Source organism: Candoia aspera, chromosome 1, assembly GCF_035149785.1.
Source record: "Candoia aspera isolate rCanAsp1 chromosome 1, rCanAsp1.hap2, whole genome shotgun sequence".
Lineage (NCBI taxonomy): Eukaryota > Metazoa > Chordata > Lepidosauria > Squamata > Boidae > Candoia > Candoia aspera.
In genome coordinates, this window is record NC_086153.1 from 37819561 (window position 1) to 37846842 (window position 27282).

A 27282-nucleotide genomic window follows, 5' to 3' on the forward strand; every position below is an offset into this window, starting at 1 on the left:
GCACATGGAAGATGGTGGTTTCTCGTCACTTTCGAAAGAAACCAGGAAGTGACGACAAACTCGTCTGGGACTAGAACTCTTACTGCCTGAATCTGCAAGCTTATATAGTATTTCTCATGGCTGGCTACGGAATTCTGGGAGTTGAAGTCCACACTTCTTAAAGTCGCTGAGGCTGAGAAACGCTGGTTTATAGGACCCGAAGGCTGGGTCCTAATGATAAGCCCTCCGGAAGAAGAAGCTGTGTTCAACAGTGCCTGTCACTCTGATTAACTTCGTCTGATTTGCTGCGCTGGAAAATCGAAGTCAGGCTTTTACGCGCTCGAATTTTGGATCCGGAAGACGGTGTCTGTCCGCACGAACCACGGGAGCTGCCAGGGAACTTTGCAAACATGGCGGCTGCCGTAGTTGTCGCGGCCCAGAGAGTCTGCAATGCCGGTATCCTCAGGACCGCGTGCAGAGGTGAACGCTTTTCTTGCTTTCGGCTGGGCTGAGAAGATTTCCATGCACAGACTGGATCACGGGGGGTTTCCTCACGTTCGCCTTGACTCTCCTGGTGCTATTCTATCTCTGCTCTTGTGAACGATCATTTGTATCTGATCGCAGCCAGTAAAGCCGCTGAAGCTTTGGTTGCGTTTTTAAGGGTAGCAAATCTGCTAATGAAAAATGAGAAGGCAGGTTCAGAATTTAGTGTTTCTCCGGTTGGAAGTCAATGCATGCTTAATTAGTGGGGATAAATCCTACTGTATATAGGGGAGGCATCTTCTGAATAAATATACATAGACTGTTCACACATAACACCCGTGATTAACTTAACCAATTCTAAGCTTTAGCATGACACACTAAACCATAAAATAACCACATAAGTTGGGTTGCATAACCCGTTTGGAGAACGTGATTGGCTAATTTTGTTTCAATCTATCATGAAAAGACAACCACAGGATTGCATTGTAAAGCTGCAAATTTACATATTAGGAATAGAATAAAATCACTTTAGAATTGTTGCTGAGTAAATCGTGCATAGGTTTGTATTTTACTATGCAAGACTTTGCGTGCATTTGCAGGACATGCTAAATTAGAATATCAGACATAGCCAATGGTTAAGATGGATTGCTTTCAAGAAGTTTATTGTAGACATAGTTTAACCCATGGTGCTTAGGTTAATCTCTATTGGAAACGCAGAGAGTTTAGCCCTTCCTTGTCTATTTTTTTCTGAAATTGTGAGTCCACTTCATTTAGTACCAACATTCACTGGTTAGGCCATTCCCATCTCATACCTCCCAGTAAGTACTGCACATTCATTTGTCTCACGTTGGTTGCTTTCCATGACATTCCCCTATTTTAAAGCAAGGGCAGTTTGAGTGGTAAATGCAATAAAGCACAAAAATGATAATCTGTAGTAGAATTTTGTTTTGTATGAATTATACCCATTTCTGAACCTCCCAACTTTGAAGGGTAAGAGGTGATACAGAGAATGGGCTTCAGCAGTTACTGGTAGGTAGGAAACTTTTCTGAATTCTGGGAGTTGAAGTCTACCCATCTTAAACTTGCCAGGGTTGAGAAACACTGGTCTAGAGAACTGTCTAGAGAACTGTGACTGAGGGAACACTACTAAGCAATCAATTATTCTGAAACCTGCTAGAGGGATGTAGATTCTGTGTTGCTTGTCTGTGTTAATGCTTTATATTAATTAAATGGGGACAATTTGTTTTAGGATTGGAATATTAATGAGTGAATTGATTAAGCTAATACATTTAAACTATTTCAATAGATAAAAAGATGTGCTTGATCAATTGGTTAACAAAGGTCTAAAATTGTTATTTTTGATACAAGAATCTACAAAAAATTATTGGTGACTGTATAGTCTTAAGAATGGCATCTCTCTTTCTCTTACAAAGTATACACACATATCCAAAGAATGTATCCAAATGTACTGATGTTTCTTCAGAAGTACTGTCTTATTTGTAAGTTAATAAATTATTCAACATTTCAATAATTTCAGATATTAACATAAGATTTTTTTCCACAGGTTATACTTTGATTCCAAAGCATGGAATCAGTTGCCAGTATGCTGCCCTGGCATGGACTTTACAGACACATTGTAACATTTCTGCATCATATAATGTGACAGTACAACAGAGAAGGCAGAGAAGCTTTTTCAACAAATGTAAGTATTTGGAAGCTACTAATCAACCTGCAGCTTATAATTTTACTGTTATGTTCATTAGATTTACACCCCATCCTTCTACTTTTGTAAACACTCAAGGCAGCTTACAACATTTAAAACCAAAAAATAAAGTGAAATTAAAATCTGTTAACAGTGAAAATCTTGGTAAACGTTTTTGATTCCATGACCTGGGAGCTACACAGGAGAAGGTCTTTCCCCACATGTCAGATAAACAAGCTTCTGGTAGCAGAAGCACCTCCTGCTAACTTAAGTTATCAGTCAGGTTAATAGCAGAAGAGGCAGTTAGTTGCTCAGGCAGCCAGCCCATAAATTGTTTAGGGCTATAAAGTCAGCACTGTTACCTTAAATTGTACTTGATAGGCAGTTGGGCAATTAGTGCAGAGCTTTTAGTGCAGTCTTTACTAATCTAGCTGCAGCACTTCGCACCTGTTACATTTTTGGACATTTCTCAAGGGTACATCAAGGTAGCACTTCACTAAAGTGTGAATAACCTCCAGTAAAGCTGACTGGCTCAGGTAGGCTTATAGCTGGCACACTAGCCACACTTGTGCAAATGTGCCCCTCACCATACCACCTGTAAATTTAGTGACAACTGAGGATCAAGCAGCACTTGATGAGAGAATTTGAGCCTACACTGGCAATAAGGATGGAGAAGCAGGCCCACTTTTCTATCCTTAAAGTGTCTGCAGATTGTCAGCCAGCTGCACTCCCCTTGAACAAGCCAGGTTCCAGTCTGAAATTCTGTCATAGAGAAGTACACTGCTCAAGAATATACATGATTCCTCAGTTGGCTAAGGAATTAAAATAGTCCTGTGGATCCCTAAAGTTAGCAGAATCAGAGCTAATCAGTGTTGATTAGTCAAAGCTTACTAGGGCAGAGGTGGACCTTGAGGTCCTCCAGATAATTACTGAACTTCAGCTGTCAGCAGCCCCAGTTAGAATGGCAAATGGTGATGGATCTGGAAGCTGTAGTTCAGTAGCATCTGGCGAATCGAAGGCTACCCACTCTTGTCTTAGGGTATTAGGGTTTTTTTCCCCCTAAGCTGACATTGGACTATGCTGCATGATGCTTAGCCGCTGTATAATGTCAGGCCTCTTGCACCAAAATATCCAATAATTTCTTTCTTTCTTAGCATATGGCCTACTCATATTTCAGATAATGACTGGGGCACATAGCAGGACATCTGATTGAGCGGTGGGTGTTGGAGGACCCAATAATCTTGAAATGTATGTATGTATGGCTGCCAATCTCACATAAGTGACTCTAGGCAGCTTACAAGTATTAAAAACAGAAAAACCCACAGCATATAACCCCAGGTGTCCAAGGATAAACAATAACTCCACTCACCAAGAAAAAAAGCAAATTGACAATAGCAAAGCCATCTAACCTCCTGTCCCAAATGCCTGAGAAAATAGCCAGATTTTCAATTCATCCAAATCTCTGAGGAATGCTATTCCATAGGGCAGGCACTGCCACTGAGAAGGCATGACTCTGGGGTCCAACAAGATTGCTTTGTTTGATAGAAAGGACCTGGACCTCTCTACTAGATCTGGGGGGATGAATAGAAACAATGGGAGAAAGGTGGTCCCACAATTAGCCTGGCCCTATGCCATGTAGGGCTTTGTAGATGATAACCAGCACCTTGAATCACACCCAGAAGTTTACTGGGACCCAGTGCAGCTTGCAGAGCAGCAGTGTTATATAGGCATAAGAAGAAATGCCAAACTGCCTGCACTGATGTATTCTGGACCAGCTGCAGCTTCTGAGTGCTCTTCAAAGGTAGCCCCATGTAGAACACATTGCAGTAATCCAAATGGGAAGTGACTGAAGCACAAGTCCCTGTGTGCAAAGCCTCCTGTTCCAGGAATGGGAACAATTGATACATAAGACAAATCTGTGCAAAAACCCCTTCAAGCAGGAGCCAAGAATCCAGAAGGACCCCCAAATTGTGCACCAACTGCGACTAGGGAAATGCATCTCCATGCAGAATTAAAGATGGAGGATCCCCAGAGCTAGACAGCCTTAAAGCCCATGGCCACTCAGTCTTGCCAGGGTGAGCTGAAGTCTATTCTCCCCCATCCAGACTCTCATAGCCTCCACGCGCTGGGAAAGGACCTTGACAGCATTGTCTGCTTAGCCCAGGGATGGAGATGTACCACTGAGTAGCATCAGCATACTAATGATATCGCACCCCATGCCAACAGATGACCTAGCCCAGTGGCTTCATGTAGATGTTAAATAAGAGCAGGGAAAGGGTAAAGCTCTGAGGCACCCCACAAAGCAGGGGGTCATGAGCTAGACCTCTCTCCCCCATCAACACCGATTGGAACCAGCCCTGGAGAAAAGAGGAGAATTTAGATTAGATCAGGCCCTCCATGTAACATCAGTACCACATGAATCAAAATGAATCAAGAAGCTGATGGAGATGAGTTCTCTTTCATCTTCCTCTGAAGCAAAGAGATGAATTATTGGAGTTTGTGTCCAAGTAAGATTGATTGGTATTAAGCCAGTCCATTTTCCCTAAAATCTTGTGAATCTCTACTTGCTATATTAACTGAAGGGAGTAAAAAGTGAATGTATTAGTGTTCTGATGAACACTTGATGGTTTTTGTTGTGCCTATGACTAGTTAAGTGCTATAAGTTTCCATTTTTAAAAAAATTGATTTTTTTTTTACGTTGGCAATGCACTGTCACCTCATGAGAGTCTGCAGAAAATTTGAAGTAGCACTTAGCAGTATTGAAACCACCAACTGTGAATTGATTCCCTTGTGTTCCATCTTGACTGTGGAAGAAGAGCAGGGAATTGATTTTTTTAGAAGTGATGATTCATGTGGTTGATGGGAAGAAAAGAGGCAGGAACCAAATACGGAATACAGAATGCCAGGGGAGAAGACAATAAAACCAGAACATTTGGGTAGATTGGGGATCAAAATGGAAACAAGATCTCCACAGTAGCTGAAAAGATCTGAATTCAAACAATTCATAAATCCCTGTTGCTGTAGACTTATCTCAGTGTGTTCATCCTCAGGCCACATGTATGTCCACAGTTAAAACATTTCTGCTGTAGTCACCATCTATAATGTATTCTTTGTGGTACTGAACAAGAAAACAAATCAAAATGGGTTCTAACATGAACTTGATTGGATCATATTAACTTGGCCTTTATCAGATATAATCTTGCTTAATCTGCTTTCAGGTTAAAGATCGGCATCTCCTTTCCAATTTACAAGTGCCACTGAAAATATCACTTCATTTCTGAAGCCCAGTTCCAATCCCATGGGCCTATCCATCCCTGCCATTAGGAATTTAGTCTGCAGATAGCCAAGGGAATACCTTTCTGGATATGGAAACCATGAGATGTCTACCCATTTGCTTTTTATATACTGCTTTTCTTAATATGAAGAAATGCTGCTGTTTTAAAAAAATCTTTAAAAATCTGTTTTAATGTGCATTGTAACTGTTGCTATGGGATTTATTTGTTTATTGAATATTTGAGTGATGTTATATGTCTGAAAGGTGGAATAAAAATGTTGGTAATAAATCATATAAATAATTAGTTTTATATGATAAAGATTGTACAAATTCAAATCATTAATAAATAAATGCAGGAGTTACTTGGGAGTGGTGGCATAGAGGAATATACATAACCTTGAAGAAGGAATGGAGCATGGTTATGTAAACACCAGCTCATCCCTGAGAAACATGAGAGGGAGAAAGAAGCTAAGAACTACCCCACCTTGATTCTCTTTGGTGTAAGAAGGGACAGAGGGAAACACTCAGGATTTCAAGATTTTATTATTATACCCTACTAATGGAATAATAGAATTCTATTAGTTCTTGTGGTGTCCATTTCCCTGTCTCAAAGGGCTGACCAGTATTTAGCCTTACAGGTCGTCCTCATTCAACAATGCTAATTGGGACTGGAAAATCTGTTGTTAAGTGACATGGTCATAAGTAAAAAAAAACATGTGACTGTGCCGCATGCTTTACGACCATGTTGCCTAACCCACGGACTACCTGTAGTCCTTAGCTGTATGTATAGTTTTTACACTTTGGTAGGCATTTGGTGATGGAAATGACTATTTGATATTCTTGTGGAGATGAAAATGATTATCTATATAAACCGATGCAATTGTTAGGCAATAGATCATGATGTTGCCATGTTATCCTATGAATTTGGTGTTAATTCCAGTGAACACTTTACAGTGCTGCAAAACAAATGAAGTGCAGGCCCGTCTCTGCAGCAGTTTGATAGCTGGCTTAAACATGAGAGTAAATGGCATGCACTTTTTTTTTTCATTTGAACTGCTGTTAAAATGCATTATGATTTGGACAACTTATACACAACATCTGTTTCATAACAGTGACAGCCAGCGAACTCTGGAAAGGAGTTGCAGCAGAAAATACTGCAGGTGGAAGGAAAGGACGAGGCAAGCGAGGCAAGCGGAAAAAAACGAGGGATCTCAATAGAGGCCAGGTCCTTGGCGAAGGTAAATTCATGAAATAAGCAAGAGTCCAGAAAGGACTGATTATTCAGATCAGTCCAACTAATACTGCACCCGGATGCTGATAGGATATGAGCCAATTTGGGGCTATTGAGAAGTAAGAAGGAGCGCATGTACATCCTCTAGAGCAGGGGCTCCTAAACGTTTTGCCATCACACCTCCCTTTAGCGTAATCTAAACTTTTAGGGGAGGTACACACCTCCCCTAAAAATCCAACACCAAAATGAACACAAATGAACAACAAAAACAATACAGTGAAACTTTGGGAAGGGTGGATTTACTGTAACAATGTCAGGGAGGTACACCGCACAGTTTGGGAAACCCTCCTCTAGAGAATCCTGTCATTACAAAAGTATAAAGGCCCAGAGCAGATTGATCAAGTACCAGCCATGTTAATGGCCAAATGTTGATTAATTGGGGGGGGGGAAATCCCCCAAACAGTAAGATGGTAGTTTAGGAGGTGCAAGGTAGCTAACATAGGGGAGATAGCTGTTGCTTTGGAGTGGGAAGGTCCTGGGTGTGTCTGGGAAGCAGCAATTGCTGTCCTCTCCAGACTCCCTCGCCTCTGCTGCCTGAGATCAGTTGTGGCCTCACTCTGCCTAATAGCAGGGTCAGCCATGTGTGGAGGGAATTGCTGCCTGAACCCCAGCTGAAAGACTGTTCTTAGGAGGTGAGGATATACTGCAAGTTTCTTACTGCAGAATCCACATAATTAATAATAGAGTGTATATATAAGGATTTCCTTGGGGTGCTGAAAATAGCCAAAGGGAGCAGTAATCAGAATTTATTTCAGGAAATTTGTTTTCTAGTTGAATAGAATTGATTCCAGATTGGAAGAAAGGGAGATATGGAAAAACATTGACTCACTTTCAGTCATAAATTCAGTCATAAATTCTAGACAGTTGGATTCTCTTCCTTATAAATCATATTAAAAACAGTTGAACTTTTGGAAGTTCTGGTTAGCCAGAATTGTCTTACCCTTTTTACAGTTTTTATCTTTCTCCACTAATACAATCCCATGATAAGCTGTACATTTAAAATGAATGAGCCATTTCTCCCATGGACATGAGCGTTTGTTTTTATTTTGCTGGAAAGGTGATGTATTTTAATATAAAAATATTCATTTTATGGCTTCTGATATTTTGCTCTGGGAAGTGTAGGTTGGAAGTATGCTAAATAATCCCCATGATGGGGATGTTCCTCTAAGTTACACTTATTTTTGTGTTGATGTGTTCAGGATCTTTAGGTTTCCTTTGGCCTGGCCTCAATGCTCCATTGATGGTATCTGGAAAAGTTCAAGCCATTACTCAGCGAGATGAAGAAGAGCAGAAGACACTGCAATTAGCAAAAGCCGAGGAACTACAAAAAATAGACAAGAAAAGGAGAATGAGGATTAAGAAGGAGAGAGGTTGGACTGGACGATCCTGGGGAGGTGTCAGTTTAGGATCTCCTGATCCTGGTCCCAATGGAGGTGAGATAATTAAGGGAAAAATAAAAAGTTTGTTCTCTAGAAACAAGGTTTCTTTGGTGGTTTCATATTCTGTTGTATTGCATACTGCTAACACCAAGTTATCTATATAAATGGAAGGCCATCTGCTGTAGGAGGATATCACAAAAGGAACTAGTTTTGGGGAGATGTTTCCTTGCTAATGTTATTTTAAGAGGAAAGGATGAGAAGATACATAAAATACTCCACACTATTATTTCAGGCTACATATTTGCTACATGGATTTTGATCATATCCAATAACTGCAAACATTTATTAAAACACATTGGAAAAGATTCAGAATATAGCTCAGTTGCCATGTTCTACCAAGCTGTTATGGGAATTTAAAGTTGTGTACTGTCCAAAGCCTTGTGTAGTGCGGAGTGGTAGGCCGCGGTATTGCAGCCGAAACTCTCCCCAGTACCCGAGTTCGATACCAGCAGAAGCTGGATTCTCGAGTAGCCGTCTCAGGTTGACTCAGCCTTCCATCCTTCTGTGGTCAGTAAAATGAGTACCCAGCTTGCTGGGGAAGGTGACGACTGGAGAAGGCCATGGCAAACCACCCCGATATAGTCTGCCAAGAAAACATCATGAAAGCAGCATCCCTCCAAAGGGTCAGACATGACTCAGTGCTTGCACAGGGGACCTTTCACACTGTCCAAAAATTCAAACTACTGTCCTGTAATCTCAGTGAATTCTGACTGCAAATTCCCCACTTCCCCAGTCCCTATAGGAAGAACTGAACACCCAAAGCAGAGAGAATTCCAGAGAAATGGGCTCAATATAATTTGTCTTTGGCTTCCTTTGAAAACAACTTTACTGGAGAAACCAGAGTACAGTCAGAAATATTAATTGTCTTACTCATTTCTAAACAAATATCCTGTTGCAGTGTTGGCACAGTAAAAGTAAGCATTTTTAGCCTGGCTGTTTGTGTTGAGTTTAAATACCGTCTGATGTATGCATTTCTCCATACTTCCATGTGCATTTCACAGATGGCCTGCCTTCATCTCCTTTTCTGTTTTCTTCCTGAGGCACTTTCACCCCTTACTGAATAGGTGTTCCAGTTCATTAGTATCCTATTTATTGCTGCCTGAGCTGGCTCATATTTGTCCTATGTTAGAGGATCAGCAGCGTTCACCTGGAACACAGGCCACTGATACACCACTATGGGCAGGGGTTCCAAGACAAATGATTGTTTGAAGGCCAGTTCCAACATCCGTGCAATTAAGTGTACTTCACATAACTTGATCCCACATAGGTCTACATGAGATGAGGTGCAGCTTAATTGCTTTTGAAAATAATATGGATATTGTATGTGCTGTATATTACTGATACTTGTCTCCTTAACTGATAGAAACATATGAAGATTTTGATAGCAGAGTAATTGAGGTAAGTGTTTTTTTATTAAAAATGCAAACTTATGTCTTTAAATATAAAAAGCAATGTTCAACATCCAGTCTTAATTTTATTCCTTTCATAATAGCTCTGTAGCAGGCCCATGCAACTTGTAGAGGAGAAAGAGCCCCATTGATAAATTAAACATCATTGCAGGCCACAAAGGAACACCTAGTGCACCGATCAGCTGCTCCATGGCCAGCAGAGCCAGTGAGGCCTGGAGACATTGGAGGCGCTTGGCAGTGTGTCTTGGACAGAGGGTAGCAAATCTGTTGCCTTTGAAAGACCGCCGATGGGCTGCACAAGGCTACTTGGGGTTTGCATGTTGTGTGGGCCTGGTCTATAGCAGTAGAAATTTGGCAGGCCAATGGATTCTGAAACAATATATTACAACTCCAAAGTGAAATGTGCTGGTTTTTTGTTTTTTGTTTTTTTGGTATCGTCTTCTGCGCCACAGCATCATGGTCAACAAAAACTAAGACTGATGTTGAAAAGCAAAATTCTTCAATATAATTTGAAGAGAGTATTTTTTTAAAATAGGGGATATTTCTGATCTATTATGAAAAACAAAGTTAACTATTAGATTAACTGTACAGAAGTGAAAGAGACATAGAAACAGATTCTTCATTCTATCCAAACCAAAAGAATGCTAGAACAAAATTGTGTAAAATTTGTTCAGAACCACTTTTTGTCTTTCTACTTTTGAAAAACATTAAGCACATTGCTTTTTTTTCCTTAATATCATTAAATATGATATTATACTGAGCAGATTTGGGTTTGGAATTATGTTCTTGCATTTCTGATTTCTTGTTCTTTTCTTTTCCCAACTTTGTCCCATAGTTACTCTTCTGCAGTGCCTGTAACTCATGCTCCCTTTGTAACACTCTCTCTCATCCTTCTCGTAATTCAGATTTCTACTGAACAAGAGGCAGACGCTCAACAAACTTGCCTTCTGAATTCCTCATACATCCCAGCCTTAAAACAATCAGAGTTTTAGAACTGACCAAATCTTTCCTTCCTGTCCAACAGTCCCATTATTTTGTCTCATGTCAGAGACTTGACTGTTTATAAGCTTATTATAAATTGTTCATGGACTATTGTTTACATACCCTTTTCTGATATTTTATATATTACTCAGGACAGGCAAATATGCCTGTTTGGGCTTCCACAACTTTTGTCCTCTCCTGGTTTTGCATCATTTCACTGTTTTTTAAATTAAAAGTCAGCATAAAAATTAGTGTACTGCTTTGTGTACATTTCCCTCTCCATCTACATTTTTATTAGAGAACTGCACTACAAAATTCAGAGAATTTTAAAGACTGAAGGAGAATTGCATTCTAGTTCATACATTATTCTTAGAAGTACAAATTAGGCTGGCTCATACTTAAATGTAAATCTAACAAATTCCTCTTTCATCCCTACCCATCCATTTTGGATGCTTTCTGCACTTAAAACTACAGTAATCTAAATTATTTTAAGAATCTTTAGGCATTAAACATTTCAGTGAGTAGTTACCTATCTCTGTCTGCCCATCTATTTAAGTTACTAAAATAGAATTTTATGGGCCATTTCATATATTTATGTTGAGGCCAACCCAGGATCATTTTTAATAGGGATATGCAATCAAACATACCTCCTGTCTGATATACATACAGTATTTGCAGACTTCCTCCTGCCCATAAAAGCTAAGTGCTCCTGCTACTAGTAGATCTTTTTTTTTAATTAGGAAAGACAGTAAGGCTTATGCTTCAGAATGTATAAAACACCTTGCAACTTTTCTAAACCATTTTAGTAGGAATATTTGTTAGGATTTTTCCTCCTCCACCTGGACCCAATTTTAATTGTACATATGCAATTAACCATGTATGGTAGTTAGCAAACAGCTGGATCCAGTGTTAAAACTTTTCCACTAGCATGTCAATTTTGATTACTTGTTACTTGGTAGAGATATTCCTACTAGTAAATTTAATTATAAATCTGTGTGCTAAAGTCTGAATTTTAAAACAGGTGATTTTCCACCAGCATTATAAATATACTTGGTATTCAAGAGGATTTAACATTTTAATTTAGATCCCCCATCCTGCAGAAACATAATAATTATTAGGGCTAGTAACACTCAAGATTCAGTCTCCAAGAAGTGCACTGGAGCATGTGGGAGCATAAATATATCACCTGTCTGCAACTCCTTAAAGCAGCCATATCTTTTCCTAGGATCATACAGCTTCAATCTTGATCACGTTGAGGCTAGCAGTTAATGGGCTGAATCTGATTTCTCTGCAATTGACAACCTTTTCCCTTATCTTGAACATTTACTTAACAGGTGTTAAGTAAATAAAATTAATAAAATACCAAAATGCTGTCTTGGGGCAATGAGAGAAGAAAAGATCAACATGCATGGGTCACAGAGGATGGAAGAAATTCCTACCTCATTTTTTATTTTCCCCCTCCTACGCCACAAAGGAAATAAAAGCATGAGCTTTCAGTTAGTATTTTGAAAGAGAAAGTAGACTAGAATAAGAGCATCATAAAAAGGTAAGAATAGCCTTGTTGGATCAGGCCAAAGCCCATATTAGACCATTATTTTGCTTTTTACAGTAGTCAACAGGAAGGTGGGATGAGTAGGTAGGGTAGGCTTAGAAGGAGGAGCTGGAGACAACTATCTCCTGACACTTTCCCACAGTTGGCTTCTAGTTCCATGCTGAAGCAGCTTTGAGTCTTAAAGGACTAATAGCCCTTGACAGATCTGTCCTCTGTGAATGAATCCAGTCTCCTTCCAAACCCATCCAAATCAGTGGCCATCACCATATTTTGTGGTAACGAATTCTACAGTTTAAGTATGTGGTATCAAAGGAATTCTTTTTTCCTCTGTTCAAATCTCCTTCCAGTTAGCTTTATTGGAGAACCCGTGGTCTGTTGAGAAGGGAGAAAAATATTCCTCTGCTCACTTTTTCCACTGTTTGCATGATTTTATAGACTGTAATCATGGCCCCCACATTTGCCTTTTTTCGAAGCTAAAGAGTCCCAAATATAACTTTTTCCTTCATAATTAAGATGTTCAAACCCACTGATCCTTTTCCCAAGTTTACATATTCCACTAAGGCAGGATCAAGCAAATTAGGTAGGGTTTGTGGTCAGCTTTGCGTTCTTCCAATGGGAGTAAGCAAGTTTGGCAGGAAACAAAGATCAAACACATAAACTTTATTTTAAGTAAGTATGCTTTGAAAAAATGATCATCGCGCCTATGCAGGTGCGGTTTTTCTTTTAAAAAAAACCTCCATTGGTACCAATGGGGATTTTTAAATTACATATCTGACTTGATAATCCTCAGAGGAAAAACAAGGCTCACACAAGTCTTTTTAAAACTATTTTCACTGTCCCTTGTTCAATCTTAGCTCATAGTTAACAACAGAAGAAGACCCCAGGTTTAGGTGCTATGATAAATTATTCTTTTCTTGTCTGTTTAATCACACATGTAAAGGGTTGAACAGGCTGAATACTTATTTGTAGTTATCTGGAAGTTGCTTATTTCAAGTAAACTACATCATGTGCAAATATGAATGCCACAGACCCAGATGCATTTGAAGGCTGTCCCAGTTCCTACAGCTGCTGGCTTCCTCTAATGCACCCTCAAAGTCATGTATGATGACAGGCTGGGAAGAACCTATGTGTGGTATTTAGCCTTATGAGTGACGGGAGCATGGAGAGAAAAGGCATCAGTGGATAACTCTGTACATCACTTATATTCTCTCATGAAGTGTGTTTCCTTTGATATCAAGTAGTTTTAACCATAGGACTCTACTGTTAAAACAATTATGTAGAAAACTTTGCATGCCTCAGCTGTAAGTCAAATATTGAAAGTGCCTTTGGTTTGAACATGAGTGCTATACAAAGCCTTTTGTTGTGTTAGAAGAGTACGTCTCCGAATCTCCTACAAGAAAAGGAGAGGGGAGGGGAGGAAAGGGGAAGGAAAGGAAAGGAATCCACCAAGGGATAGGATAGCTGCTTTGAGGGCCTGCCCACATCATCTGGCCATGTACAAGTAAGAACATAAGCAGTGCTGTGCTGGATCAGAGCCCTGGCCCATCTAGTCCAGCAGATTGCTCTCCTAGTGGCCAGTCAACTGCACAAGGAAGCCCACTAGTCTCCCAGCAGATGGCCTTCAGAGGCAGTCACACTGCCCTAAAGGCTAATGGCCGTTGGTCCCCTTAACTTCCATTAATTGGTCCAACCCTTTTTTGAAGCCAGCCCAGCTGGTAGAGAGCACCATATCTTGTGGTAGTGAATTCCAAAATTTAATTATGCATTGTATAGAAAAAAAATCCTTTTGTCTGTCCTGATTCTTCCAGGATTCAATTCCACTGGGTGACCTCTGATTCTAGCAGCTTCTCTTTCTCCACTTTATCCACACCATGCATAATTTTGTACACCTCAGTCATGTCATGATTCCCTTCCTGGGAACAGGTGCTCAGGCTCAGGGATCTCCCCAATTTTTCTCCTGTGAAGACAGAAATAAAAAATTCATTCAGCTTCTCTGGATTTTTTTTTTCTGTTGGGATTGCCACCAAAACCAAAGTGCTTCTCCTTTTCCACAGCCCTGTGGAGCATGAAAGAACAAAGGACCCCTCTTACACTGCAGCAGAACTTTGATCTATTGTGTCTAGAAATGTGATTAGTAGTAGTAGTGGGACTTTTTTTTTTAGCTCTGCTTCTTTTTAAGGGAAAAAGCCAAGGATTAAACCTGGGATATCTGAATGCAAAGCATGTGCTCTGTCATTGAGATATTTGAACATATGTTCAAGTGGTGGCAGACACATGGTATATACAGCTTGAGTTAACTTGCTATCTCAGAAGTAGATAGAACACAGGCACAGGTCATAGCAAAGCGTCTGTCAGATTTTCAAGACTATCTCCATGGTCACAAGGCCTAGAAAATGTTAAGAAAGAAAAATTAAGGTTTTTAGGGGAGAGAGACTAGAAAGCTGATCCATTCTTTTGATGCCATTCATAATTTGAATGAATATGTTCCTACTAGCCAAATTCTGAAAGCAGGGCTTGGGAAGGTCTCAGCAAAAAGATTAGATGAAATTAGGGCAAAGAATTTCATGTTAAGCCCGTAATGCCACTGGCAACTCAGCAGCTGCTTCGTTTCCATCCAAAGATTTTAGACTGCCAAAAAAGCTCACAGCAAAACAGTGCTGTGCAGACCAGGCCACTAAGACAAATAGCTGAAGATGTACCACAAATGCATTTTAACAAACTATTTGAGGTGCTGTGGGACCTGATTAATTGTTTTTATAGTAATTTTTTTAAACATTACAATCAAAAAGATAAAAACTAGTACAAACTAAAATAAAAGAAGAAAAAGAAAAAATAGAAAGTGCAAAAAGAAGAAAAAAGAAGAATATAGTAAAGAAGAAGAAAAGAAATATATAAAGAAATGACTTCCCCCTTCATCACAACAAATATAAACAATTTTAGTAACTTCACCTCTTAAAATACAACAAATAATCTCTTCTTCCCATATCTCATCTCTTATCTCTAAACAAATCCTTATCAAGTCTCTCTGGTTCTTCAGTTCACCATTTCTTCCCCAGAAGTCGGATATAATTAATTGTGATGGACTGTGAAACTTAATTTTTATTTTAATATCCTTAAGGGAAGAGCATCACATTTTTGTTTCAGTTTTGAAATTGTATCTTGATTTCTCTCCCAAGAGACTTTACTTCAGTTTTTAAATGAATGTGTTTCTCATTCCAAGAAATAAAGAGGAGTTAGTAATGGAAGGTGATTGATTCCCAAATATAACAGAAGCAAGCAGCTACTTACAACAGTGTAAAGGATCAAGATGTTTGATACTGCTTTAACTGCCCTGGCATTGCCAAAAAAAATCAAGCAGAATACACTGGAGAAAGAGTCTGAAAACATGTCTGGACTAGAAAACATGTCCAGCCTTATGGTTGGTTGATTCAGAGTCACGCAGGTTTAAATGTATTAGTGTAGTCAGAAAACATTTGAAGAATAAGAATTTAGAAAACTGCTGCTGAGCTTCTGTCAGTTAAGATGAATGTATTTTGTCACAAAAATCTTGTGCCTAATTATATAAGTAAGTATTGTGTCACTCTTACACAGTTGTGAAGGGCCAGCAGACTGTTCAAAATGCAACTGTTAAGCTGATGCTTCTCACTGAAGAGGAAGTTTTAAATTATAAGCACTATAAAAATAATTGTAATTGTGTATCCTCCCCTTCCCACTTTCATAGTGCTCTGCAGTCTTTTTTTTAGATGCAAATGTGTGTTCACTTTTGAGAGCAGCAGTATTAAAGCACAAAATTAACAAGTTAGCACTATAGCAAGTGATTAGGAAGCCAGACTCTTTCATAGGATAGCAAGGAACCCTACAGTATTGCAACACATACATATTCTCATTAATAATTAAGATCCATTTATTTATTTAAAACATTTGTTTGGCCACCCAAATTAACCAAAGACATTCTGGGCAACTTACAGAAAATTCAACAGAACCTAACAGAAAGAATACAACACACACACATACACATATATCAAGATGCAATGATATAATAATAGAACGGTAATTCAAACAGACATGGCACCATGGTGTAATTAATGGTGGGGGGCTTGCATATGATTATATAGTTCCCTCTGTTAGATTTGTTTCCATTTCTGTTAACAAGGCAAATGGTTCTGTAAGAGTGCTTGACTGTTGGCCTACGCTAATCAGCATTTTCCTGAAAATTAATTATACTGTAGAAGAAACTGCTTTTTGAACAAAGATGCCAAAGCAGCATTACTAGTATTTTATGAACAATGAATCCTAATGGTACCCTTCTGTAAACACTGATTAATCTGTCTTGCTGATGCAACAAGATAGTAAATAACTGCATATTGGATGTTGCATTTGTTAATAGCTGTTCTAGCTTTTGTCTAACCTACACCATCAGACTTTTCTTTGCATGCAGGTAATTAATGGTGAAGAGTATTTGGCCTGCCCTTGAGTCCTTCAATTATGTCTCTCTGAGAAATGTTTTGACCTTAAGCTTGTGCCATAAAAGCAATGCCTAATGCTCCCTTAGGATTTTGTTCAAAGGTAAATTAGAAGTGTTTCCTAAAGACATGGAATGGTGTATACTAAAGTAAACACACCCCTTCCTGCAACACTGCTGAGCACCAGGACCTGGAAAGCTTTTAAAGGTAGTGTTCAGGAGTTCAATTCCTGGTTTGAACCCCATAGAATAAGACTTAGGTGCATTCTTCTGGTGAGTCCCAGTATAGAATGAAACTGGTCATGTACTGCCTACTGGTGATCTCTATAACTAAAGTTACAGATTTTGATATGCTTTCAATGACTATCCTCTTAACAGGGACATTCCTTGATTTCTTTTGCTGCTCTGTAACAACATAGAGTACCTCGTGGTATTTCTATTCTCACAGCTATATTTTGAGATTGCAGATTTTCTCTGTAATGTCATTTATCTATACTGAGCATATTTTATATCTGTCAATATATTTTCTTAGATCCTGCCATATCATCAGGTCACAACTGGTGAATACACTTTAAGGCTACATTTTGTCCTAACAGCCAGGAACCACGCTGAGACAAGGAGTAGGTCTCTAGTGTTTTATTACTGCTACATAACAGAGAATCCTAACAAACTGAAGAAGCGTGGGAAAACCCAGACATATAGACCCCAAAGACTAAGGCGGGCCTGATCTGTGTCTCTTTGAATGGCCACCTAATTCCTCTTTACTACGCATGCGCTTTACAGCCCGGATGGGAGCCCCCTGCTCACCATCCTCACTCATGACACATTTCCACATTACGTGAAACAGAAAAACAATGCGAACATGATATTCCTTTTATGAGTTCTTCCCTGATCTCTCTTAATATATAATGTCCTTAAAGTTTCCTGCATTCAGTGCTGAGGAACTAACTAAACTGTCCAGATCCAGGGCAGAAGAAATTTATTAATGCATAGTAATTCTACATCAGGAAGTAATGTCTATCAATATTGAAGTAACTTCTGCTTTAACTGATAAGTTAGCAGTTGTAGGGGGATTACTATTAGTATGTTTTACATTTCTTATTACTCATGTCAAAGGACAGTCATTTTAAGAGAAAAAAATTCAGTAGTTTGTCTTGTCCTGATGATAGACTCTAGGGCAGTGTTGGCCGGGGACTTCTGGAAGTTGAAATCCGTGGATCTTAAAGTTGCTGAGGTTGAGAAACACTGTTCTAGGGCAACCTGGATGTAACCAGTGTACTTGTGTTCTCCCTCACCTTTACACATACATCTGTGCAAGCATGCTCTTTCTCTTCATCCTTTCCTTAAAGTGTATATTCTAAACAAATTTGCTGAACAAAAGTCCTGTTGGAATGCGGGTACTGGACTTCTGAGTGATTGTGTTTAGCATAGAGTTAGCTGCATTCTCAAGGACACAGTAGTCCTGAGGCCAAAGCAAAGGCTTTTTTTTTTATATCTGTAAGAGTTATAAATTCCTTTGCAAGGCAATTATGCACTGAGCTGTTTTCTTTTTCTACAAGGAGGGGGGAAGTGAACTAATTGCCAGTGCACAGTGAATGGGAAAAAAGTAGGGGCAGTCCATGGCTGCCTATACACGTGACCAAGCTTGAAAAGCCTGTATGGAATTTTAAGGGAGATGTGATCGCTGTGATTGTGATGGGTGACCGGGCACATTTCCTTTCAGAGCTGCACAGAAACAGCTGACAAGGGTAGTTTTTAAGACAGTCACTTCTTGGCTGACTTGTTTCTGTGCGCTGCTCTTGCCATCTGCTGGAAAAGGAAGAAAGGAGCCTCGCTCTCCTGCATTCCCCTTCCCCTTGGCACTAGTTTATCTGCAGTCTCATACAAATGTAACATTTCACACATTTTAAAGGAATACCCAACAGTGCATGGAATTGTGTTCTCCCAGTCCCCAGCAGCCAGATCTCCTTTTAGTTAGAATGTACTAATCTTCCAATCCTGATTTAATGAGAAGTCTTGGTTAGCATTATTCATGGTCAGCATTGTTTCCAGTATAACCAGACTTGTTTAGGGAACACATGCTCTGGCAATTGATCTGGAATTGGGAAGTTTGAGCCATTCTGTAGTTGTACAAGACTCAGTGCAGAACGTAGAGCAGTGGTTCTTAAACTGGGGGTAATTACCTCCGAGGCCTATCCTGAGGGTAACAGAGCAATTTGTTATTACTTGTTTGTGAGTCAAGGAGCCAGTTTGGGACTGCCCCTGCTGAGACGCTCCAGTAAAACGAAGAGTCTGTCTGTGTGTGGCTAAGTGCCTTAGTAAGAGCTGATTCTAAGCAGCTCATGGGTATGTTGACATCAGCCCTTTCTTTCCACAGACAGTTGTGGCAAAAAGCATATAAAATATACAAAAATAGGGGAAGATGGAAGACAAAAGAATGGCATTTTGTGTTGGTATCTTGCTGGCAACAAACTTAAGGAGGTCTGGGTTATAGCAGAGGAGTGAAATAATTTACCCCACTTCTTGTGGAGTAAAATGTTCATTTGTAATAATATAAATGCACACAGGTAACATGAGCAGTTGCAGAGCTCGTCGTGCAACCAAACAGCGGTGTGCTAATAAATGTATAAACAACCAGCTTTGTCGGCTCCATTGCTGCTACCATGCTGTGAGCTGCCAAACAGCTGATTGTCAAGTCAGGCATCGTGGTTCGGCTCTGCTCGCAACCAGCTCACAAAGTTCCTGAAAATTTAACAGTCGGCTCTCACGGGCCAGCTCAGATACACCACTGCAGCTAAGGCACTCATATAAAACTATACAAATAAATTAAATTTCAGCCAAACCAAAATCAGTTCAAATGAACATAAACCAAACCAGAGGAAAGGGTAAAACCTAAGTATAAACTATAATATACTCAAGACCAAAAAGATCTCATTTCTACTTCAAGAAAGCAGTATAAGAGTCTTAGAGGTATTTGCTCTAATCATCGGGGAGGAAACTCACAAAAGCTTAAATTACTGTAATGAAATGGCCATCTTTTTCTCATTTTTTAAAAACATGTATAGTATATACCTTACTAAGTAAGTCTCATTAATTGCTATCTTTTCCTTCAGCTAAAACCTGTATTTAACATGACTGCAAATGAAGGCCGAAAAAGATCTATGCGTGCCCTTGTGGTTGTTGGAAATGGAAGAGGATCTGCTGGTGAGTAATTGTCCTCCAATAAGTAATTGAACGAGTGGAAGCTATAGACGATCCCTTCCATAGAGAGCTAGAAGTCTCCTCTTGCTGAATGTATTAATGTTCGGGAGACGCTGCTGCAGCAAGCATCTTTAGAGGTAGAGCAGTGCACAAATAGCTTGTGTGTCTGCTCTAACTTCCCAGACCCTAGGCTGAGATCCAGAGGATCTCAGTAAATTTAAGGGTTGCAAAATGATAGTAGTGGGTGTGGTTGAGCAGGCACCCTGGACCTTGAATGTATGATGCATTCTTCCCTGAATATTACTCTGGAGGAAGATGGAGAATCACACAAAGCCTGTGCTGATGCTGTTTCCCTGTATGTAATAAGATTGTCATTGTTCCTATTAAACAAGCTTGGTTGAAAACTGATGTTATTCACAACAGTAGGGAAGATTGCTCTCTATTAAAATCTGCCCTTCAGATATAAGCTTGTACTGAAAAGGGCAGACAAATAATGAGCTTTTGACTATCTTCACTCTGTGGTATCAGGCCAGCAACAGGCTCTGCAGATTTTTTTTTTCCTTTTATTTTTTTTATTTTTTTATGATTTCTTCAACTTTCATCTCACCTATGATGCTGTTTTCATTATTTCTTGCCATTTGGCTTAATATAGCCCCATTACTTGCTTTTGCTCAATTTCTTTCTCCTTGTAGAATTTAAACGTGTGCAAAGAGAGAGGTTCTCTACTAGGATAGAAATGTAGAAACAACACAATATTGCCTAAATCTGGCAAAGACTGAGGAAACAGGGAAGGAAGCTTTTCTAAATCTGTCAGCAGTCTTCTTGGCAATAATCTGTCTCGGAGCAGCAGCGCAACCCAGATTGTAAAGCTCAGCATCAGGGGCCTATTTATGTTCAGAATAAAAATATAGTACAGCCCAGCAACAAAGCCAATATAATTAGCTATATTCTTCTGTTTGATTCCTTTACTTTCATAATACTTTACATGCTGACAATTCTTATTTATAATAAAAAGGTATATGTGTATGTGTATATATGTATACATAATTTAAAAATCCTTATGACTGTCAGGCTTTTGCTGAACAAAAAGTGGATCTTAGATTAATCAAGGAGCCAAGGGCATATTTATTGGGGGAGGTAGAAGGGGACAGGTCCTTTCTTTTGTGGAAATTCAGTAAGGCTTTTCACTGAGATAGAAAGAATTCTACCTGCACCTTCTAGTTACTTGGATATATTTGCAGCTCTTAAAAGTTCTGGGTCCTCTTGGGGAAACTGTGGAAGAGAATCTTAGTATTACATCGATGTGGGAAAAGTCTTGGTGCTGTACAAAGAACCCTGGTGCCATAAATAGGAGTTTCAACATTTTTTGCAAGTTTCCATCTGTGGTGTTTGTTTCCTAACAGTCCATTTGTATCTGTCAGGTTTTGCTCTGGGAAAAGCATCCCACATGAGGAACGCATTAAGAAAAGTAGGTACTGCAAAAGCTGAACACCATCAATTGTTATTAAAGTCCGTCTTTACTTCCATGATTTTGGTATATAAAATTACAATTTTGTGATTCTAGCCTTCTGTGAATAGATTTGTCAAACATTAGAAAAATATCTCAGATCATGGTTTCTGATAAGCAGCCTTTCCCATCACTTGCTATTTGTTGCTTTTATCTGCACTTGGCAGACACTGAACTTGTGTGCAAAATACATGCTCTGCCATTAAGCTGGGTGTCTTGTCCCTCCCACCACAAATGCCATAGATATCATTCATGGAGTAATAAGGACCATGAGCTGACTATGAAAATGTGCAAGATAGATGCTGTGGTGTGGGTAGGAACCCCTGTTACTCCAGAAGGTATTCTTGAATCTCTCCCTTATTTGCTGCTGCCACTTGCTTGCGAAGATTCAGTTAATTCCCACTGCTGCACATGGGCTGGTGCTCAAAAGATAAATAGGCTCTTCTGCAGAGTGTACTGCTTTTTTTTCCCCCTTGCCTTTTTGAACAAACTGCAGTGATTTCGAATGACAGATTTGGAGGATTTCAGAATTTTAAAAGGTAGGGAAGGGCTTCCATTTGGAAGATGATGTCATTTGTCATGGGCTCAGTATCTGTGACTTTGCATTCACAGTGAAGTGCAGTGGCTCATAGATATTTTGTGCTTCCCTTTGTGCTAGATAAAGTCCCTACCACTCTTAGCTCTCTTAGACCAAGTCTGCCAAAAATCCCAAGAAAGAAAAGAAAAGAAAAGAAAGAGGGGGGGGGGAAGGAAGGGAGGGAGGGAGGGGGGAGAACACAAACTGGAGCCAGTCCCCTCTTGTCATTCATAAGAGAACTGATTTATTTATATTTTGATGAAAATCATGGGCTATCAAAGACTTAGCAACGGACCAGATGAGGCTTCTCAGTTGAAGGCAATTTATGATTCAAAACTTAGTCATACTCAGAAGTGACTAACTAAAACCAACACATGCATACAGATTTTAAGTATTATATTCAACTATTCTCTGCATGTAACCTTTTTCATTTTGAACTAACTTAGCTTTGCTAAGACATTGGAAGGAATATAACTTCTTTTTTACTCTCTATAGGCCATTTTAATTTCCCTTTTCTTGGAAAAAAAAGTGTTGCAAGTCAGTTTTTCCAGATGAATTATTTAAACATTTCTTTTCGTTGCTTTTCAGTATCATAGTTATTTGATAACTCCTGTTGAGCTCTAGGCCAAGAACACTATGGTTTCATTCAGACTTGACATTTTAAGATTGGCATTTCTCTTGAATATCAATCTGTCTTTGCTAGATTAAACCAGACTTTGTGAATTAATCTCTCACTTGGTCATCTGTGTTGAGGAAGGTATTGCCTTCAGATGACTTAAGGCTAACAAAAATTAATATTTTTATGACCCAAATTATTAAAATGCTATCCCTTGTTAAATAAGCTGGAAGTATTTGTTAAGCATAGTAAATGGTACTTCCAGCTATCATTTTGATCCCTTTTAATTGATTTAAGTACTAGATTGTAGTTTATAATTTGCAAAGAATTAAGTTTAATGTTTTCTCCCTTTATCATTCCTGTGACTTAGCTTTAAAATTGAGTTGGTACATTTTCTTAATCATTTCTAATTTTTAAAAAATGTTCCTTTTCCCAGGCAAAAAATAAAGCTATTCGCCATTTACAGTATGTTGAAAGATATCAAGATCATACAAGTAAGTAGTAGAATTACATTTTAGTTGAAATTTTAAAAGTGAGCTAGTTACAGTTTTTTTCCCAAATATTACAAAGCTGTTTATTTCTTCTGCCTCTTCATCTTAAAATCCAAGGTTCAAGAGTTTGCAAAGCTAGACAGCTTAATATGCATCATCTGAAACTTTTTTTTCTTTTCCCTCATGAATGAACAGCTGTTTTACTCAGTCTCATACCCAAATAGGACCTCTTGCGTGAATTTATCCAAGGACCATTAGAAAATGTTGTGGGGCTCAGAGGGATGTCTGCAGAGTTCCCTAGGCACTCTCTTCTCCCATCCCTGAGAATACAAACATCTGATTAGCTTTAGCATGATTATTTTGCCCTTTATTTCAGATTATGCCATGAATGTTTTTTGCTTGGTAATTAGCTCAACTCATTTGAACTAGCCACCACAGATAAAACACACAAACATAAATTGATTGCACGGATTTGTAGATTGCCCCAAACTGCCTTCTTGGTTATGTTACCCCAGTAATAGAAAAGTAAACCCTTTCTATTTTCTTAAGACTCAGAACCAGAAATTCATTACTGCAAAGCAATTTGTACAGTATTTACATTTTTAAAAATATGGCAGCAGCTTTTTATACTGCTGCCATATTTTTAAAAATGTAAATACTGTACAAATTGCTTTGCAGACAAGTTTCAAAGCAATGTACACTTAACAAATGAAAATGTTTCTACTTCCTGTTCTAGACTGCTTTCTGTGTAAGAAGTAGGTTGTCTGTGAACAAGCAGTAAACATGCTTAAGTTGTACAGGTAGTCCTTGCTTAACGACCACAATTGAGACCGGAATTTTGGTTGCTAAGCGAAGTAGTCATTAAGTGAATCCGATCCGATTTTATGACCTTTTGTGGCAGTCATTGAGCGAATCACCATGGCTGTTAAGCAAACCATGTGGTAGTTAAGTGAATCCCACAGTTCCCCATTGATTTTGCTTGCCAGAAGCCAGTCAGGAAGATCAAAAATGGTGATCACGTGACCATGGGAAGCTGCAAATAAATGCGAACAAGTGCCCAAATTGTGATCATGTGACCGTGGGGACACTGCAACAGTCGTGTGAATGCCGGTTGTAAGTTGGTTTTTAGCACCATCGTAAGTCTGAACCATCACTAAACAAATGGTCATTAAGTGAGGACTACCTGTATTGGAATCAGTGGGAATTCAACAGACATATTTAGCATTTTTTTTTCTTTTTAGTTTTCCATGATACTGCAACCACTTTTAAGAAAACGACAATTCGGATGAAGAAGCAAAACAAAGGTGAGTAAAAAAAGAAATTGGCATAGAAATTGGGAATTTCTGTGTGGGAAACATTCATAGTATTATCTGCATCAGAGTCAGCTAATACTTAGGTTCATTCAGTTCAGATTGCAGACTCAATTGAGCGGCTTTCATTTCCCATTAAACTCTGTGAGTAGAAGCTTGGATTAAGTCTGCTGTAGTTACAAAATAACATATGGTATAATACTTATTTGAGGAAGAGTGAATGATAAAAATGTTGCCCTGCTATGATACAGTTATGTTATTGGAGTGTTCTCATTGAATAAATTGCACGTCTACTGTTGACATGAGAAATGGACAGATGCTGAGTGACAAGCTTGCCCTGCAATCGGAATAATTTCAAAGAGCTGTATTCATAGCTTTTTAATAAATCCATTTGATCACACTTGGGTTTTAAACAGATTTATAAGCCTAATCACATGAAGTAAGTTTCTGTTGGAAAAAGTAAGAGGACTGTATCATTCTAAGCGAAAGTGACAGTAGAATATCTGTATCAAAAATAAGTATAATATTCTATGAAGAAAAGTATTCTGCATTCCATTTTAAACCCAACTTGTCCAGCCATAGCTCAGTTTAGCTAGTTCTTTTCTACTTAACTTCCTCTGAAGGCCTGCAAAGCTAGGTCTCCTGTGTTTAACAACTGAAAATTTTGCTTAATTAATTCAATTATGTCAAAAAATCTGGATTTCTGCAAACTGTATCTGTTATGCAAATTAAGTAATTAGCACAATGCATTCTTCTTTTGTTTCTCACGGGCAGAAGCATGAACACTAGAATCCCAACTGTCCCAACCACTGAACATTTGATTCACCACCCTCCTTCCTTCTGAAGTTTCAGCAGATGCTGCTCATGCTCTCAAATGTGTCTTCTAGTCACAGGGATCAACATCCTTCAGTTTCATGATCTGAGAAAGAATCAGGTTGCTGGCATAATTACATCTGAGTGATCTCTTGAGAAACTATCAAGAGTTAAATTCAATGCCATAAATAACACATATTGTATATTAGACCTTTTGGCAGCACCATTTTTTCGGACACAACTCAGAACTGAATATCTAACAAATCAAAATTGCTCAGTTTGCATGAGACTTAATAAATGTACTCCCAGATTCCTTTGGTGCACGAATTAAGCTGAAACTCCAGCAGTTTGTGTAAATAGTTTCAGGAAATGCAGAACATCCTGGGCGTGCCACTGGCCTTCCTGTATTAAGAATATTCCCTTGATCACATTTAAGCAGCCTTCCCATATAGACATGTTTAAGATAAATAGGTATACTAAACAAATATACCCATTCTTACCTCTTTTGTTTGATCTTTTGTATCTATTGTAATACAGTTTCAACAATATCAAACAAAATATTAGGAAGAATAGGAATATTCAAGATCTTAAAATAAAAATAAAACAACATTTAATTTTTTGCAGATGATATGCTCATTTTTCTTAAAAATGCAAGTAATAAGTCAGTCAAAAACTGAATTAAATAAATTTAATGAAGTAGCAAATTTAACTTAGGTAAATCTTCTGCTAATTAATGTTGATAAATAAACAGAAGTGTTTATTTAGAGGACTGCATCATTCTAAATGAAAGTGATAGTAGAATATTTAAGAACTTACTGTGCTTCATGTTAGACCAGGTGATTTAGATCTTTAAAGTAAGCATTACAAAAGACTACTATCAGTTTAATTATGACCCCATTCTGCAAAAATGGAAGTGGAACTTAAGTCATGACCATTTTTATTCCAATTGTTTGATAGAACAGTTCCAGTTAAAATCACCATACTTCTTGAAACATTATTTTTATTCTAATTATTCCCAACTCAATTGCTTAACTCTTTGGTTTCATATATGGCAATCACATACATACATCTCCATTTGTATGCAATTATAATGAATGTAGGAATGGGCAAACTATATTAGTATAAAGAAAAATGTGAATGTACCAAATTTGAGACATCTTGATACCCTTCAGCTAAGATAATTAATCCATATCAGAGGAAGTCATACAATCTTCAGTGGGCACAAACTGAGTTAGTAGTACCCTAAAAGGAATCATGTGCTATTTTTTCTTCTGAGTAATAAATTAATATCTAGTATCTCAAAATCATATTTATAATTTTAGAAGTACCAAAAATGTAGAGACAATGGTTTGTGTGTGTGTGTGTGTGTGTGTGTGTGTCATTATAAGGAATGGGAAGATAGAGGATTTTATAGAATTAGAGATTTAATTTTGGAGCCCTTAGCAAACCTGCTTCCAAAAATACACTATTGTAGAGAGCCCAAATAATATATTCCTCTGATCAGTTGTAAAATTTGATCTAATAGCAGCTGCTTATAATATTGCAATTTTTATTTGAATCTTACTAAATAATTTTTCACAGGTTATGGTCTTCGCTGTCACCGCGCTATCATCACAATCTGCAAATTGATTGGAATTAAAGACATGTATGCCAGGATTTATGGATCCAATAATTTACTGAATCTCACTACATGTCTCTTTAAGGGATTAGCTAATCAGGTAAAAATTACAGTGGGTGACTAAAACATGCTGATCAGTGTGCTAAAAATATTAGCTTTGGCCGATATTTTGATTATATTTTATGAATTGTTCTTTGCCATGGTACAGTGGGAAGGTGCAGGGAGGGAATGTTCAAATAAATATAAAGTGAATACCAGAAAATATTTTCTCGATCTCCTAACTGTGGTTAATGAAGTATGATAATTTTCTCCAAGGAAATCTTGATTAAAAACTGTTTTTTACAATCCAGACACTGACTGGATATATTGCCATGGCTGAGACTTGAGGCAGGCACAGAACAAGAACAACACCAATGTTGATACAATGTAAAGGTGAATGAAGTTAAATCAATTAGGGGTTTTGCCCTGGTATGACAATCAGAGGCCAAATAAAAAAGTTATGTTCCTCATTGTAGCCCAGTGTTAACAGGCTGAGTGACGGTCTCTCTTGGGTACTGGGCAAGTAGAGGTTTTTCTC

At 38.5% G+C, this 27282-nt stretch overlaps 1 protein-coding gene across 1 annotated transcript in view; it reads left to right on the plus strand.

The window, feature by feature from the left end:
• The first annotated feature begins 234 nt into the window (after positions 1 to 234).
• Positions 235 to 27282, plus strand: part of MRPS5 (mitochondrial ribosomal protein S5) — a 29640-nt gene continuing 2592 nt past the window's right edge. Inside the window, exons 1-10 of the mRNA XM_063302087.1 lie at positions 235 to 459; positions 2027 to 2164; positions 6551 to 6676; positions 7929 to 8162; positions 9532 to 9566; positions 19686 to 19776; positions 21195 to 21241; positions 22910 to 22967; positions 24206 to 24268; positions 26669 to 26805. Coding sequence (XP_063158157.1) covers positions 390 to 459; positions 2027 to 2164; positions 6551 to 6676; positions 7929 to 8162; positions 9532 to 9566; positions 19686 to 19776; positions 21195 to 21241; positions 22910 to 22967; positions 24206 to 24268; positions 26669 to 26805 — 999 coding nt within the window. The 5' untranslated portion in view covers positions 235 to 389. The remainder of the gene's footprint in view (positions 460 to 2026; positions 2165 to 6550; positions 6677 to 7928; positions 8163 to 9531; positions 9567 to 19685; positions 19777 to 21194; positions 21242 to 22909; positions 22968 to 24205; positions 24269 to 26668; positions 26806 to 27282) is intronic.